A 17,446-nucleotide genomic window follows, 5' to 3' on the forward strand; every position below is an offset into this window, starting at 1 on the left:
CAGTTTCAGAGCTCAGTCAGCCGAAAGTGAGGAAAAAATGTGTTATGGAAGCCTGGGTTAGGACGAAAGGAGATATTTGCTTCATCCGTCTCCCTTGCAGGAAATCCTTAGCTACTGGCAGGTCGGTATAGACCCCCGACTAGGTCTTTTGGCCCAGCTGGGCCAAAAGGACTGCCTATGCCTTATGAAGTCACCAAGAGATAAGAATGGAACTGCGGATTGGGACTGCACACTTGCTTCGTTTCTGGGACATGTCTATTCACACATGGGCACTCTTAGGGTGGGGAGGGAGAAGAGGTTGGAGGGGATATGTAGGGCAGGCTTCTACTCTTTTGGGCTGAAACTACTTGCCCCTAGGACTTAGAGGGACCTTTGGAACACCCCAGAGAGTAGCTCTGGCTGGTGTCCTCAGTTGTCCCTTCAAGCCTGGAGTGTTCGTGGTGGCCCGAGGGATTGAAAAGGAGGGCCAGGTAACCCTCCCAGGTGTTGGCACCAAGAACGTTAGAACGGTGGGAAGAAGGAGGCAGAGGCTGGAGCACTGAGATTGCAAGCAGGGTTTATTGACCTACGGAGTGGTCAGGAGCTTTGAGAAAGCAAGGCTCAGGTTCCCCCTGCAGGGTAGTGCTTGGGTTTTTATAGACAGGGGTCGTTTTGTTGAGTCATGTAGTCTGTGGCCTTGGGGCTATCTTTATTCTAGGGAACTCAGTCCGTTACATGGGCCTGTTCAATAAGAAGGAGTCTGCAAGTCTGGATTCAGCTGGGTTATGCTGACTTTTTGTCCTCTCAGGCTTGTTTCATTTTCCATCTAAGAGTTACCAGATGTGTTCACTTTGTGTGCATTTATCAATCTGTACATGTATAATTTGTGTGCTTTTTATGTATATTTCAATGAACCATTCACTCTTTCCCCCACCACCACAAACATGCTGTGGCAAGTGCAGAGAGGTAAAGCCCTGCTCATTGCCATAAAGAATCATCATATAGGAAGAGGCACTGGAGTTGGTTCTTAATTAAAGGTAGGGCCTAGATGGAAGGGGTGTTGGGGAGGGCATTCCAAAGTGGAGGAACTTTGTTAACCAAGAGTCCAGAAGTAGGAGTTTGCAGCACAAGTTTGGGAGACTGTGAGTTGACTAGTTTATGTGGAGTGGAGGGTGTCTGCCTGAATAGTTGACTAGGGTCAGATTGTGGGCACATTTCAAATGTGAGAGTTTGGAAATGGGTGGTTCTTGGCCCAGTGAGAGCCTGCAGATGTATTTTGTTTTCTGTGCTTTTGTTATCCCCCCCCACACCATTTCCTCCCAGTGCTTAATATTTGGAAGAGTAACATAAAGATTCAAATTCTGACAGTACTAAGATTGAATATTTTATTGTGAAAAATGAACATTTCTTTGTGCTTGTTTGGTTTTTTTGGTCATATCTGCTCAAGGCCCCGGGCTTGAACCCGCACCACAGCAGTGACAACACCAGGCCCTTAACCCACTGAGCCACCAGGGAACTCCTCTATATTTTACATACAAAGTTTTTAGTGTTTATAGGCCTTTATCTTTCTACCTAGTACCTAAAGGTGTTTTAATTTGCAACTCTGAATTTGGGAGCTGAATATTTATAATTACTTTTACTAATTCATTTGAGAATTCTCCTGAGAGGCTTTTTGGATATTTGGAAATTAAAAAGATTATTTTATGTTATTATCTTTATTACAGCATACTTCACAGCATCTCAGAGCTCCTCAGGTTAATAGAAAAATATTTTCATTTAGAATTTAATAATCTGTTGAAAATGACCAGAAATAATTTTCTTTTTTATTTTAGGTACCCCAGTAATTAAAGAAGATGAGGAAGAAGATAACTAATACTACTTTTTCCACTTTGTGTTAACTTATTTAAATGTCATAAGAACAATAGATAAGTTTTATATAGTGGTCTATTTTAAAGATTCTGTGTGGGGCAAATGATTCTTAAGATAAAACCAATCTCTCATTACTACCTTTTTTTCTCTTAACCTATTCAGTGTTTCTCCCCCAAAACGGTTACACCAACTTTATATATTCTAGTTCTTTTTTTTTTTTTTAAATTGTCTTTTTAGGGCTGCACCTGCAGCATATGGAGGTTCCCAGGCTAGGGGTCAAATCGGAGCTGTAGCCACTGGCCTATGCCAGGGTCACAGCAACATGGGATCCGAGCCGTGTTTGCGACCTGCACCTCAGCTCATGGCAACACCAGATCCTTAACCCACTGAGTGAGGCCAGGGATCAAACCCACGTCCTCATGGATGCTACTTGGGTTCATTAACCACTGAGCCATGTGGGAACTCCTAGTTCTCTTTTTAGAAACTACAAATTTTCACTTTTTGTCTTCAGTCTCCATTCCGTACTGCTGTGGCCCCATCTACTGAAACCTTTATAGACCAGTCATTTTTAACAACAAAGGAACAAATGTGGTTCTTTATTCTTTGCTTAGGTTTTTTTTTTTTAGGTCAGGCATTTAAAAATATATACTTAACTTTTAAGTCTGTAGACTCTTTCCTAAAGGTCCATCTCTTTATAACACTGAAGCACAAATGTGTCATACCTTTGGTTTGGTAAGAGTTCCTCTTAGAAATATAGCAGCAGCCCTAGAATCAAGACTCCAAAGTCCAATGGAAAAGCTATAGTGAAAAATGGAAAAATGAGTATCTTGGAGGCCTTATAGCCTATGTTATATTTAATTATGTGTTGTTCCAAAAGTATGTGCATTGTCAACTGGAATTTAGCTGGTGTTTACCTGCATGGCCACTCAAGTCCTGTGCACAGTCATCCGGTCATTCTGTGACCCAGGTCAGTGGTTAAAATGACTGTCATGATCACTCCTTTAACTAATACTTTGGCCTTATTACACATGTGGACCTGATTTTAGGCACACTTTTTGGTTTATAGTTCCTTATATGTTATATAAAGAAATATATATAAGCAGTAGTTATATTTGGATTCCTAGCTGAAATATTGGCCATTCATAGTTTTAAAAATTTGCCCTAATAACTTGGGTCTGTTGGGTCCCTCATGTGGGAGAAGTGATTGTTATAGGGGTGTAGCACTTAAAGACTGGATTTGGTATCTTTCAATAAGTGAAATTTAATATTATATTTTTAGAGAAATTCTAAGTTAAAATAGCTCTTTAAATGCATTATATAAATGGTTTTAGAGGGAAAAGGAATGTTTCATTATGGAATCCTAGGCAAACGGCAGTATTTTGAGGATTGCCTCTCTGTAAAGCATTGCAGGTGATTTAACCTCAAAATTGCAGAGCGATAGTTGGATGCCAAGCTTAGAATTTATAAGAAAAAAATGGTTTTTGGAAAATGTGAGATATGGTAGTCGGGAACTGGATGTGTAGTCCATAGCAGGCCATGGCCAAATCAGTGATAGACTGCAAAAGTCAGAGGCCCTCTGCCAAAGTGTGCCTAATGTCCCTCAACCAGAGACTGCTGATTCTTATTTTCCCATTTCCTTGTATAAATCAGTCTAGAGGGGAGAGTTGTTCTTTAAAGGTGTTTGAATAAGTAGTCCTGGCTTTCAGATGTTTTCAGCTATCATTTAAGTAGAAATTATGTGATTTTTCTCCGAGTTACTCTGATCAAAAGGGACCACCGCTTTGACAATCAGTGATAAATAAAAGTCTAACAGTTTTTTAGCTTTTAGCTCTTCCTTATCATCTGATAGGAAGAAATCTTTACTGTCTTATACATTCAAAGCCTTTGGGTATTTCTTTTGTGAACCATAGGCAATGAGAAGTTCCCTTGGTGATGTTTAAGTCCCTTGTTTTAACCAAGAGGGAAGATGATCTTCTTTTATTGTCCTTTGCACTTCATCTAGTAGGTAAGCTTGAAGCCATATTGCTATGTATGGATGTACTTTCTAGAAGTTACTCTGGAAGTGAATATAATAGTGAATGACTTCATACTGAATTTATTTATAAAATGGCTTACAGTATTGGTGTTTGGTTTTTCTGAATTCTGTATATAGAAACTAATTTTCTGTTTCTACTTGTTTCTTAATGTCTTTTAGTCACTGGTAGTTCTCAGAGAAGTGTAAGGTGCTTTTCTGTGTCCATTTCCCACAAAATTTATAACTCCGTTCTATTCAACAAATATTTGAATGACTTCTGTATATCCTTTTCTTGGAACTAAAGTCAAAATCCACTGACTAGAAAATGGAAGATGAGGTAGATGAAAAAGTTCAGAATGTTCTCTTGAATCATTCTTTAAATTGTCCTTTATTGCTGCAAATTTAGCTGATATTAAATGCCTTTGGTTTATGCTTCTCGGATTAGCTATTTGACCTGCTTGGAATGGGTTCTCTCTGTGCTCCCTTTTTAAAGCATTATGCCATTCTAGTGGATCATTCCGTTTCTTCTACTCTTGTAATAATGGAGTCAGTACATTATTTTTATAGGAAATGTTATTTTAGCCTACCAAGGAATTCAACTTTCCCGTGTTCCTTAACTCTAAGCTTATGGCTGTTATTACCTAGTCAGGGCTTGAAAGGCTTTTATGTTCTCTGTTAATAGGAGTTTGTTCCTTTAAACCAGAGTTTCTCAGCCTTGGCATTATTAATATTCTCAGCTGGATAATGTAGTGGGGGGCTGTCCTGTGTCATATAGGATGTGTAGCAGCACCTCTAGGTTTTACACACTAGATGCCAGTAGAACCCGCTCCCAAGTCGTGACAACCAGGAGTATTTTCAGATATTGCCATATCTCCTCTGGGGCAGAAGGGTAGGAACAAATTCGCTCCTGGTTAATACCAGTGCTTTATAGCGACATTCCTTTTGTCCAGGGTCCATTTATTTTCACTCTGCAGCCGTGTGCTACCTGAGTTGTTATTTAAGAGAAGATGGAGTATTTAATAATCATGGATGGAAAGAAATGGTCACAAGTGTTTCCTTTTGTAGTGCTTATTTTAATAATTTTCACATAACATTAGAAACTCAGGGCTGGAAGGTTCAATTTATGTTTTTCAGCAGTATCTCAGCTTTGATTGTTTAGCATTCTTGCTTATCTGAGGACAGTAATTATTAACCTACCTCTTTCTTACTATCAACAGAGTCCAACTTTGATAGATGTTGCTTTGTCTCTAACATTTTGAGTGTACTTTAGAAAATGGATCATCATTCTTTTAAATGTCTATTTAATGTACTCATTCCTTATCCAATAATGCACAAAGTTTGCAGACTGTAGCATCACAAAATACAGAAAAATATTGTGTAAAATTTGGTAATCATATATGAAAGTAGCTGCTGTAGACACTGACTTTGAATGTGATCAGAAGAATGTCTGGTCATGGTAACTAGGCAGTAACTTTGGTATGGGTACTGGACCTGTTCTACAAATAGAGGTGGTGTAAGGCAGAAATGTGGTACCTGTGTAGAAAGAGGAATTTTGACTTGAATAAATGCTTCTTCTGATACCTCTTACCAGTGGTCTGAAGTAGAATAAGGAAGAGTAAGAAATAAATCAACTGTTGACTTACTCTCAGAGTTGGTGATGTGTAAGTAGAGTTGAAGGTGGTAATTTATATGACCCAGGACTTCCACCTGGATTTTTCTTAGGACTAAAAGGAAAAAGTATAGGGCCTTGAAAGGCTGGAATTAACCATTACCTTAAAAAAACTGAGAAGTGTCAGAATATCAATCATGAGTCGTTAGTCTAACTGCAGTCTGTCAGTTCACCAGGACCTTAACATTTATAAGTACTGGTAAAGGGAGAAAACTAACTGCTAAACTGAAAGTTATTCTTTACCAGAAATTAGTTCCTTGACACACATTTTATTTGGGCTGCTTAATGTGTCTGTAAAGAATTAAATATGAAACAAGATTCAGTGTAGCAGAGTTGGAACTTCTCATACAGCTAACTTGACCATGTTCCTTTATCTTCACTTGAGCATGAAATTTTTTAAACTATAAAATAAGTGCAATAAAAAAATTAAGGGTATGCTTTTTAAAAAAAATCACTGAACTTTTAGAAATCCCACATCTATATCTCTATGCTTGCCTTTTTATAAAGTTATTGCAAAGTTTACCAGTTACTGCAAAGAAAGAAAACTGAAAGGAAAAAACTAGACGGAATCTTACCTTTTTCAGACCTAAGAGAAATTTTCACTAGACACTTGGAGAAGTCATACGAGAATTCTAATTACTTTCCCATATTGGGCAGGTTACAGGGGAACTAGCCAACCAAATGATGACCTAGCAAATTTAACAAGGGGGTGGGGGAGAGTAAACTATTTTTCAGTAGATTTGCACTTTAAAATGAACTGGATGTTGGTGGAAAGTACTCTCAAAGGGCAGATGGTGAAATACCTAGCCTGCCTGTGGATATTGGCCAATCAAACCTCATCTTTGCTCGTTCTAAGCCCACCTGAGCAGTAGTTGTCTCTTGACATAATCAGAGTCACGATTTCCATGTTTCCGTCCGTGGTGCCGTCTTCCATGTCTGCCACATCACGTCATCCCCTCTAGCAGATGTGTCAGGTAGAATTCTCCTACTCAGAATAGAAACTTTGTGAGTTATCTTTCCTACATCTAGATTTTAAAAAATTAATGTAGATGTTGGCTAGTTTGGCTAATGTTACAAGAGTGGGAAGTTCTTTGCCTCTGATCAGCAGGGTTCCTGCCTCTGAGGTGCTATTGCCTAGAGGGATCAATCCTGTCGAAAGACTGGTGAGTTGGTAGCTGTAGAGAATATACACATAGCCGGCTATGTCTCCCAGGCTGTCAGTCATGATCATGAGCATCATTCCAGAATGTCTGGCTTCCAGCACCAACTCCATTCTGAAGAACATTTTAACATCTATTAATACTTTGGTAATAATCTTTTATATGCAGGATTTTTGTAGCATGACTTTATGACTAAACTTATTGTGTTAACTTATTTAGAAATGTTGAGTTTCTGAGTGTTATTTTGTCAGATTTGTTTTAAAATAGTAATAAACTGTGTTATTTTATAAAAAATAATTAGTTTGTATCTTTTTTGGTTACATGTCCATTAATTTTAGCTAATATAAACCAACCACGTAAACTTCCAATGATATTCACTTCCGAAGAAATTCAGCCTTTGGATAACATTCCACACAGCTTGTGTGTGTAAAAAGGGTTGGGGGGGGTATTGACTCATTTCTCTTTTTTTTGCTTTTTTAGGGCTGCACTCATGGCATATGGAAGTTCCCAGGCTAGGGATCAAATCAGAACTACAGCTGCCAGCCTACGCCACAACCATGGCAATGCAAGATCTGAGCTGTGTCTGTGACCTACACCACAGCTGGATGCTTAACCCACTGAGCGAGGCCAGGAATCGAACCCACAACCTCATGGTTACTAGTCGGATTTGTTTACACTGAGCCACTACAAGAACTCCCTCATTTCTTTATGCTAAACTTTTTTTTCAGTGGTTTACTACAATGATAGTCTCCTCTCTCAGGTTTCTAAGTCTTCCCCAGAAGTTCTCTGGGCACCATCTCAAATGACTAGGATCCTGGAAAGGGCACTTCCAGGGATAGCAAGTTACTACTGCACATGGCCATTCCTAGTCCTCTCCTCACTTCCAGGAGTGTACGAGGTAAAAGGCTGGCTGATAGGCCTTTGATTTGTGGTCTGGAGTAACCTGACATTGGCCAGTCCTTTTATGATACGCAAGAAACGGCAAGAACTCAACAGTAGCAATAATATTACACATTTTCCCAGCACACATTCAGTCAAATGTAATTTTGGTCACAGAATGAGACTATAGTGCAGTTTCTACTTCTTTCGTCCACAATTCTTTGGCTATGAGGCTGTTTCTTCTGCTGTCCTCCTTTAAAAAGCACAAAGATTTAAATTTGAGCCTATAAAGAGAAAACCTTAATTCAGATCATAAACAGCACATTATTTTTCTTTGTTTTATAGAAGGTAAACATCAGGAATCCTGACATTGTTTTCTGTGTATATGGTATTGCATTAAATATGTGCATGTAGCTATACACTATTATATATAATAAAAGAATCCTAAGTGATGGTCGTCCCTCCTAATATGCAATCAGCTCAGCAGCCATAAAAAGAAGGTCCATCCCTATGTACACATAGAAGGACGCCCATGATTTACTGGGTGAAAAAAAAAGAAGCCATCATTTGTTTTTGCTCTGAGTGTAATGTGTGTATATGTGTGTGGGAGGAGAGAGTATGTTTATGATGGGAGTGAATGTGTGAAGGTAAGACTGTGAGAGGAGAGGAAAGTGTACCCAGAGCCATTCCTGTGGAAATGAGGGGGGAAGGGGGGGAGTGGCGAGGATATGCGAAGATCTGCATTATCTGTTGTGCAGGTCAAAGCTGTAGAGATGCGTGTGTTGAGAGGAGAAAGGGAGGTACAGATATGGGAAGTGAGGACACACACGTGTGCAAGAAAAATCTCTTGGCACATATACCAATATTAGCCTGTATAAATAAATGTTTTACTTTACGATTGTTGCAAAGGCTGACTATAAATTTAAAGCCTTGTCACTAGGGGAAAACCCCCACTGAACACTTATGTTCATTTAATCACTTCTGGATTTACTAGAATTTCAAAAGATGAACATCTTCAGTCACTGAATCTCTTTACAACCAAATAAACATGCTATTGAGCCATATGTCCCTTTTTAAACTCTTGATATAAAATGGCTGCTGAAAAACTGAAACAATTTTATGCAGATATAATGAGTTATTATTCCTGTGAAACATTTTTAGCTGAAAAAGAATTTGAAAGGGGAGGAAAAAGCATTGCTAGATAACTTCCTGAACCCTATTTCAGGATGTTATAACATTTTATAATAAGTTAATATTCACTATTTTGCCTTCTAACATTTGTAGAAAATATGCAGAAATTGAATATATTAAAAAGTACTGCAATTTAAACTTAGTATGATATAAAGCTTAAAGTAAAATAATTAAGGTTTGGGGGATTTTTTTAGTGATGGGGGAAATCTTCCTGAAAAAATGAAGATACAGAGCTTAATTACACTGAAAATTTTTATATGTTGCAGAAAAATAAGAGAATTTAAAAAATATTTTTATTAATATACATGTATTTGATAACTTCGAATTTAAAACATTTAGAATCAGCATGAACATGGTAAACTACTCTTCAATGACAAAGATTTGAAATGGGGGAATAGATGCTGTAACTGGTTCCTATTAACCTCCCCATGCATTTTATATCTGCATCTTACACAGTGAAAACTTGATTTACACAGCCCTGTAAGCGCAGTATCGTTCTAACACCCCATTTTGTAGTCTCAGAACACTTTTCAATTAAACTGATCTAGATCTTTAAAGATGTACAGTAAGAAATCTGCACTGTAAAGCTGAATAATACCTTATTCACATTTCTTTCCATTAATATAAACCAGGAACAATTTACGGTAGACACAAAAACTATTCACCACAGTTAAGAGTAAACAGTTGACATTTTTTACTGAACAGTTCTTTTGGTATCCAGGCCCTGCACTCATTATACATCTGAACATGCAATTTCATATTTAATTACCTTGATGGGAAGAGTCACGAGACCACATTTTTCACAACCGATGATGGTGCCATGATGATAGCTTGCAATGAGGACTCACGTCCAAGCCTTTCCCTGGCATTGTAGCTAGCATGACCCACGAGCGCTGCAGCAGATCTGGTGCTCCCCTGCACGATTGTGCTAATGACACATGAATACCCAGGCCGGACTCCCGCCCAAAAACAAAAAACACCGCTTAGTCTTTACTAGCAGGAGACACACCTGTAAGACATCACAGAGACAATGAAAGCAGCCGTGATCTAGGTCTGAACTAACGCCCCCTTTCCTGGGACTCAGAAGTGCCCCTCCAGGCCTAACTGCAGGAGGGCGGCCTCAGCCTCCTCCTCCTCTTCCTTGGCCTCCTCCTCGCGGATCTGCACCAGCAACTGGAAGAGGTTGGGGGCCGGCCCTTCAGCAGCCCCGGTCAGCCACAACTGCCTTCGGATGGCTCCGCTGTGATTGGCCCCGGCAATGACCTGCTCCAGGCGGGCCTGGTTCACGTTATCTTTATCTATGGCCCCCTTCTCAACCACCTTCTGCAGCAGAGGCTCCAGACGAATCACATAAGCAGATAATTTTTCTCCCGGGTTCTGGTATGTGTTCAGAAATCTCACCTGCGCATCCCTAGAGCTCTCGACGCTCCCAAACACCTGCTCCAGCGCCTTCAGGCATTCAGCGGTGGTAATCGCAGGGTTGTTGGTCTTGAGGATGCGGATGACATCAGCGGCAGGGCCTCTAAGGCTCTCCATCAACCGCCGCCTCTTTTCTACATCAGGCACCTGCCACTCCTCTATGACCTCATTAGTGTGCTCCAGCCAGGGATCAAATGCCTCCTCCCCTGGCCCCGGAATGTCCCTTCCCGAGAACAACGTCAGCTTCTTGTACCATATGGACTCAACCAGAGGCTGAATAACATTATCCAAAATATAGTTTAGCATCTCTGCCGGCATTTCGGGGCCTGGGGCCGGAGTGGGGTTCTGAAACCCAAGGACACGGGCAACATCTTGCACGGTCCACCCCTCTCTTGCTAGGAAGAGGTGCAACCTTTCTAAAAATTCAGCATCGGAAGTGGGGGGCTTAAAGACTACTTTCCAGACCCCTCCTTTACCTGGCATCTCCCTGGGGATCGCAGCATAATCGACAGCACCAGTGAGCTCTAACAAGGCTGCTTTGGCATTCTCTTCCCTCCAGAACATTCTCCCAAGCACTCGATAGGGCACCTGGGGCATCGCAGCTTGAAAGGTCTCTTCGATTTCGGTCTCATCACAGTTCACAGGGATCCCCCAGACCAGAAGGGCTCTCTGGGAGTTCACATCCATCCCCCTACACCAATCTTCCAGCAGTGTCATCGCCATTTTCCCAACTATCAAGGGCCCCAATTCTACAAATACAATTAGACTGTGGCTCCCTGTGCTCTAAAACTGAAGACAATAGCAGACGCTCCCACCGCCACCTCCCCCCATATGCCCGAGGGAGTCAATCACGTTTAACAAACGACACCAGTGTCCTGCTCTCCTCTTTTCGCTGCCCCTCAAAGCCAGGCCTCCGCGTTCTCGGAACGAAGCCTCGGGGATGCTCAGTCACATGGCCATCGCCATCTTGTGTCTCCGGTCGGGATCCGCAGGCCGGGTCCTCCACTTACAGGAAGGTGTCGCGTCGGAGCGCAGAGGCGAGGAAAAAAGGCGGGCGGCGAAAGCAGGAGCCGCAGGGCTTGATCGCGGGACGTGGCCGCCTCTTCGCAGCCTGGGCGCCAGGCACTCGCTGCTGCTCCCAGAGGGTGCAAGCTTTCGTTGCCAGAGCGGAGCACGCCTCAGACGAGCTAGGAGCCGCTTCTCCGCAGACAAGAACTAGTACCGCCCCCGGAGGGAAAGACTGTCCTAAGGGAAAGACAGCGGCGGCAGCGAGGCCAACCCGAGAGAGCTTCTTCGTGGGCAAACGTATCCCTCTGGGCGGCGAGGACGCCAAGGACCAAGAACACAGGCAGCAGAGGCGCAGGAAAGACGCGGAAGCCAGGCTAGAGGAGGCGCAGGCGCAGTCGCAGGCAGGCCGCGGCAGCCCCGCACGCAGGCGACCGCGGGCCGAGGTGGGCTGGAGCTGCACAGTTGTACCTCGGTCCCACCCGCAGCCAGCCTAGCCTTTACTGCCGCAGTGGAGGGCGGGGCCGGCCTTCGACCCGCCTCGCCCCGCCCCCCGCGGCCCTGCCCGCGCGACCGTAGCCACGGCAACCACCGACGCGAGACGCCGGAGCTCTAGCGGCCTGCAGGGGCGAATGGTTGCCATGGTGGCAGCTCGGGGCCGCGGGCGTTAATTTCCTTTACCGCGCATTTCCTTTTTCGCATTTTCCAGATTTTTTTTTTTCTTAACAAAGCACTGTGTTTAAAAGATAATATAATTCTGGAGTGGATTTAAGATGATATCCGGCCGTCAAGAAAGACTTGTCTACTCGCGTCGCTCGTTCAGAGGCAATGCTGTATAATACCCTGTACCACCTGACTGCACTCTGCACCCTCTAAATTTTATCCCAGTGAGTTGAGACTTCTTCTTGTCTAAAATGTTGTAAAAAGATCTAGATCTCTATGAATAGTAACCCGGCAAACACTAATGTGTTATTTCCCCTGCCCTGGCATCATGGATAAAACAGGCCTTATGGTTCAAAAATGTCAAGTATCCTTTGGAAGCAAACCAAGGCACACTTACAATCCCAGATGGTGAGATAATAAATCTTTCCCCCAAAGGACACAGAAATCAACTCTGAATTTTTAAAACCTTATTTAATAAAAGGTTTAAAGATACAGAAGAACATTCAAAAGTAAATAAGTTACATAGGTACATTACAATCACATCAGCAAGATTTTCTTTAGTGTGTTAATTTTTTTTTTTATAAAAAGCACACAAAAAATAAAATCTTCCGTCTGGTCTATCACAACTGTACAGCAAAAGAGGTAATATTTATATATATGTACACTATTTTAATATGTAACAGTCTTTTAAAAAAGGGTGCCACAGGCAGCAAACACACAAAAGGCAGTGTCTGATTTTTTCAAAATAAAAGGAATATACTTATTTATATGCTATTAAAATATTTGTACAATAATTACAGACTATCAAGGCTGTTCCTGTGCTCTGTCCCCTCCAACAAGGCCTTTGACTAAGAGACAAATGAGGAAAAGGTGAAACAGCTGCAAATTGTTAGTTAGAGGCAAATATTAATACAGCAAAATATGGGGAGGACATACAATTGTTTTATAAAAATATGCATACTTCCTGTAAACCTAAGGAGTTAGGCTTGCCACTGGTAATAAATACCATCTGAGAAAACTGAGCCCCGGTAAAAACATATTTAAACAGCTGAGGCTTGTGTATGTGTTGTATTCCTCCTTCATCTTAACATCTGGCACATGAGAAGAAAGAGGTTAGGTCATTGAGGCAGTTAAATATAGGGGATCCCTTTAGACATAAGCAGCACACGACCTCTGTGCCAGGGGTGGAAGTGGAGTAGCCAAAGGGATAGGTGTGTACCTTAGCTGTGACAGGGGTTGCTGAAGGCATGGAGGACAGTGTCGAAGCCCTGTCTCCTTGGGTGGCTAAGAGACCTCAGAAATGGTCTAGAACACAGGCACTAGGTTAATCTCATGCCCTTAGCTGAGTGTAGCTGGAGGCTGCGAGATGGGTATGTAAGGTGGTGTACAGAGGACATTATAAAGCTGAAGGTGTTTTCACTTAACTTCTTAAAGCAAACAGCTCTGAACAGAAAAGAAAAAAGAAAAAAACAACACGAGCCTGATATGTTCACAGGGAGAAAGCACCATAAAGGGTAAGCCTATGCCAGCTTCTATGGCTGCACCTACTTTATTGGCAGGTCACTTGCCACAATTGCATCTGCCCTCTAAACAGTTTACCTTTCGCATTACATTCTAAATATGAATCCATCCTGGATCGTAAACCCTTTCAAAACATGGTGTCAGTCGGGGTTAATACAGAGAGGTACCATCTTGATCTTTTCCACCTACATTCACCTGGTCTGGTCTCTCTGGGCTTAGAAGAGGAGAATCACTCTAGACAAAGGAGGTTTCTGTTGCCACATGTCCAAAAAAGAGGCCTGAAACGAAACATAATTCAAATAGAAAAAACCTTGGGAAACGTAAGTAGCACTTTGGGGAGAAGCTGCAAAGGCACTCATATTACACAAGTGATTTAGAAGAGAGCCTAAATTTGCTACCCTCTTATTTTTGCAAAGTATGTCAGATTTTTGCAATCTTGGGCCACTGAGTTTATAGAAGCCTAAGGAAGAAACTAATGGGAAGCTGGAGGTCCCTAGGTAGCCATCAGGAACTGGGGAAGGGAAAGAATTTTGTTACTCCAGTACCGGGGCTCCTGCTGTATAACCATATGAATACATAAGTGAATGCGAAAAAAGACCTGACAGTGCATAGTTTAGAAACAAAACTCCCTCCCCACTCCCAGCTACCAACATTGATGCCTTTAGGCTATCTCATTGGCGGATCAGAATGAATATTTCTTGGCTCCTTCCTAACCTGTCATATACTTGCATGCACCCAGAACTGCTTTTACGCAGCTAAAGGAGAATAACGAGACCAGGAAAGTAACTCAGTCTTCCTGTAGGACTGGCAAGTGAAGGGGCCTCCAGAAACCTCCAGCCCCTTCACTTCAGTGGCGAGATGCCAAATATGGCTTCTTCAAGCCAGAAACAAAACCAGAATTCTGGCTTCCAGCCAGTCCCCTCAGGCAACTTGACAGTCTGCTGAAGAGGTAGCAACAAGAACTGCCTTTGCTCTCCCTTGATCCTCCTAGTCTGTGTGGCTTTGTGACACCTTCCAACTTTCCACCATCTTTCAGTGCTACTATCATTCCTATTGGCAAAATTTCCAGAGCAACAAGGCGAGGGACTTCAGGGTCTTGGGACTGGGGGTCGGGGGTGGGTGCCAAGAAGGTGCCTTATTTTGGGATAAATGCACTTGGGCCTCTGGAAAGAAGGAAGCCCCTGGTCCCTGAGAGGATGTTAAAAATTAAATAGTAAGAATAAATAAATAGCTCCCAAATGACACAAGTCAAGGAATGAAGGCTCCTGTCCAATCTGGCTAGGAGACCTCCCCCTCCCAGGGAAGGATCCAGAAATCTCCAGCATGCAGGACTGAGGGCTGGGCTGTGGATTTCGGCACTAGACAAGGTGGGGTGGGGTTAGGTGGCAGCTGCCAAGGGCAAGACTGAGGCAGGCAGGGATCTTGCACCAAGGAGGAGCGGGCTGGGTCTACGCTAAGCTCCCTTAGCAGCCTCCGGGGCCCAAAGGCATGTGGCAAAAAGGTGGGGAGCAGGAAGAGCCAAAACCTCTCAACAGCTCCCTCAGGCCCAGCCCCGTAGCAACCCTGCAGCGTCCATCCTCCGCACAGTCCCTTCTCCTCAAGGAGGCGGAGCGCTTGCAAAGAAACACCGGCCCCTTCCCCAAAGATGTGAGAAAACTTTCCAGCCCCAGCAGGCTGCTAGCAAGCAGCAAAGGGATAGGTACCAGTCCTGGTCTCTCTCCCTGCACCCATTCTGGCAGACTCCTTCCCAGGGAGGAGGTGGCCTCTCTCAGGACAGTCACTGGCGCAGTATGGCCTGGACAGTCATGCGAGAGACGGCACGCGTGCCAGGCTTGAGTTCTCTCTCAGAGCTGGTCACTACACTCCCTCCAAGGAGTTCCTCTTTCCGGGGCATGTGGCAGGGCCCGTGTAGGTCCCCTGGCGTGGGGAATTAATGCTGCAAAGGGGGTGCGCTTGTGCTTGGCTCTCCACGGTGACCAACGGGAGCCGGATAAGAAAGAGGGAGGGATGAGACTGCTCAGCAGAGATCCACGTGAGAGGCAGCGGTGGCAGCGCCGGAGCCCCTCCCGAGGGGCAGCCCCAGGGAGCAGGGACTCTCCCAGTCCCAGGAAAGCACGAGGACAACTTCCGACAGACCAAATGCAAGAAGAACTGGATCCCGCAGCCCTTTCCATTGCTCCCGGGGCCTTTATAAATAAAAGAGCCATTTATTTAATTGTCATGTTCGTTTCGCAGAGACAAGTCCAGGTGATCGCTCTCTCCCGGTGCTGGCAGGCGTCAGGCAAGGCTGGGACAGGGCTCGGAGCGCCGGGCATCAGCCCCTCTCGCCCGCGCCGCTCTCTTCCCGCAGGGCTGGCTGGTGGGGGGAGGCGGCGGCTACGGTGGCCGCAGCGGCCGCGGCCTCTTTCTCTTTCTGCCTCAGAGCAGCCGCCTTCTTCTCCTGCTCTGCATGGCTCTTCATGTGCGCGCTGCGGCTCTTCACCTTGTAAAAGACCCTGCAGGCAGGAGCGGCTCTGGTGAGAGAGGTGCCCCCGCCTCGTGGGACCGCCAGACCGGGGCGCGCATGCGTGCTGGGGGGGTGCAGGATGCGGGAGGGGCGGGACCCCCCCCCCCCGCCCTGTCCGGATGTGCCCAGCACTAAGCGGAGGACACGCTCCAGACTCACCTCCGTCAACCCTCTTTTTTTCTTTGTGCTTTTTAGGGCTGCACGCGTTCCCAGGCTAGGGGGCAAGTCCGCCGGCCTGCGCCACAGCAAGGCTGGATCCGAGCCCTGTCTGCGACCAGCTCACGGGAACGCCAGATCCTTAACCCACTGAGCGAGGCCAGGGATCCAACCTGCATCCTTGGACCCTAGTGGGGCTTCCTTAACCGCTGAGCCATGAAGGGGACTCCCCATCAAACCCTCTTCTAAAAGCTGCCAAGGAACGTCACCGCCCTGGAAACTCTCTGAACCAATCCAGAGACGAGGGAAAAGCTGGGATGACTCCCAGCCGCTTCCAACCAGCTAAGTCCCAGGGGAGGCTGGGCCCGCCTTCTTACCTGCCACATTTTTTACAAGGGAAAGTGTTCTCCTGATTCTGGGTCTTATTAAACGTTTCCGGTTTTTTCTTCTTCTCCGAGAAAGGTAGTGCCCTCCGTGACTTCCCCGGCCCCTCCCGGGGCTTCTCTGAGGCCTGGCAGCCCGCAGACCCAGGGGCGTTGGACTCGTGGCTTCGGAGGATGAGGATGTCATTGGCCTGAAGAGGGTCAAACAAGGAGAGTTGAGACACTTGGAGAAGGCAGGATTCCAAATTCTGGAATCTTCTCGAACCAAAGGCTCTTAAGGATCATACACTCCTGCCAAATGGTCCCCTAGAATCTTTCCCTAGAATCTCCACTCACTGCCTTTTTGGAAACCTATTCAGTCTTTGACTAGGTCTGTTTGAACAAAGCTGCTGGAATTGTGCAGGACAGCCCCGGCTGCTATAGGGCTCCTTGATGCATCCGATTGGGGTCTTGGTATCTTAGTCAATGACATGTGTTCATGTTTTCAGTCAATCTGTACATGACTTTGTTTCATAAATGACCTTCACACCTGAGTAAGGGGCCAGGTGCTGGGAATAGAGATGGTGGGAGCCCCTGCTGTCAGAGAGCTTCCAGTGTAAAGGGATAGATGTGCAGGCAGCTAGCTCCTGACATGAGCCACCATGGGAAATGCCAAGCAGGTGCCAGAGAGCACAGGATCCCTGGTGCAGACCTGGAGAGGTGCTGCTCAGGGTTTTGAACCATGGGCCCTGGGTAGGGGAGCCCCTAATGGTCGTTGTAAGTCACAAGCATGTGCACTGTGTCAACCGCACAGGAAGGTGTTTATACAAGTTCAGCAGAACTCAATGGAGTGTGCACACAGAGCACAGCTCTTGGAGAAAGAGCACAGCCAAGGATCAGAAGGGAGCAAAGAGCTGTGTAGGTGCAGTTCATAGGGGTTTTCCTGCAAGCCTAAGGGTAGAGCACGAATTAAACAAAGACTCTCTGGTAGTTTCCCAACAGACTGTTCTCATGCCTACTCTTTCTTGGGGGAACCTCTCTCTGATAAGGAAC

General features: G+C 44.6%; 3 protein-coding genes across 3 annotated transcripts in view; 1 reads left to right on the top strand and 2 right to left on the bottom strand.

Moving 5' to 3' along the window:
• DNAL1 (dynein axonemal light chain 1) overlaps positions 1 to 6,988 on the top strand; it is a 47,577-nt gene extending 40,589 nt beyond the window's left edge. Inside the window, exon 8 of the mRNA XM_001926259.5 lies at positions 1,812 to 6,988. Coding sequence (XP_001926294.2) covers positions 1,812 to 1,852 — 41 coding nt within the window. The 3' untranslated portion in view covers positions 1,853 to 6,988. The remainder of the gene's footprint in view (positions 1 to 1,811) is intronic.
• PNMA1 (paraneoplastic Ma antigen 1) lies at positions 9,036 to 11,743 on the bottom strand. The gene has a single exon (XM_021099497.1). The coding sequence runs from the start codon at positions 10,901 to 10,903 to the stop codon at positions 9,842 to 9,844; it is 1,062 nt and encodes a 353-aa protein (XP_020955156.1). The 5' UTR covers positions 10,904 to 11,743; the 3' UTR covers positions 9,036 to 9,841.
• ELMSAN1 (ELM2 and Myb/SANT domain containing 1) overlaps positions 16,405 to 17,446 on the bottom strand; it is a 68,718-nt gene continuing 67,676 nt past the window's right edge. The window contains 1 exon segment of the mRNA XM_021099496.1: positions 16,405 to 16,605. Within this exon segment, the coding sequence (XP_020955155.1) occupies positions 16,405 to 16,605 (201 nt within the window).

The sequence above is a fragment of the Sus scrofa genome, chromosome 7, assembly GCF_000003025.6.
Source record: "Sus scrofa isolate TJ Tabasco breed Duroc chromosome 7, Sscrofa11.1, whole genome shotgun sequence".
Lineage (NCBI taxonomy): Eukaryota > Metazoa > Chordata > Mammalia > Artiodactyla > Suidae > Sus > Sus scrofa.

Coding starts and splice junctions, on each gene's coding strand:
- PNMA1 (XM_021099497.1), bottom strand. CDS start 10,903: ATGGCGATGACACTGCTGGAAGATTGGTGTAGGGGGATGGATGTGAAC.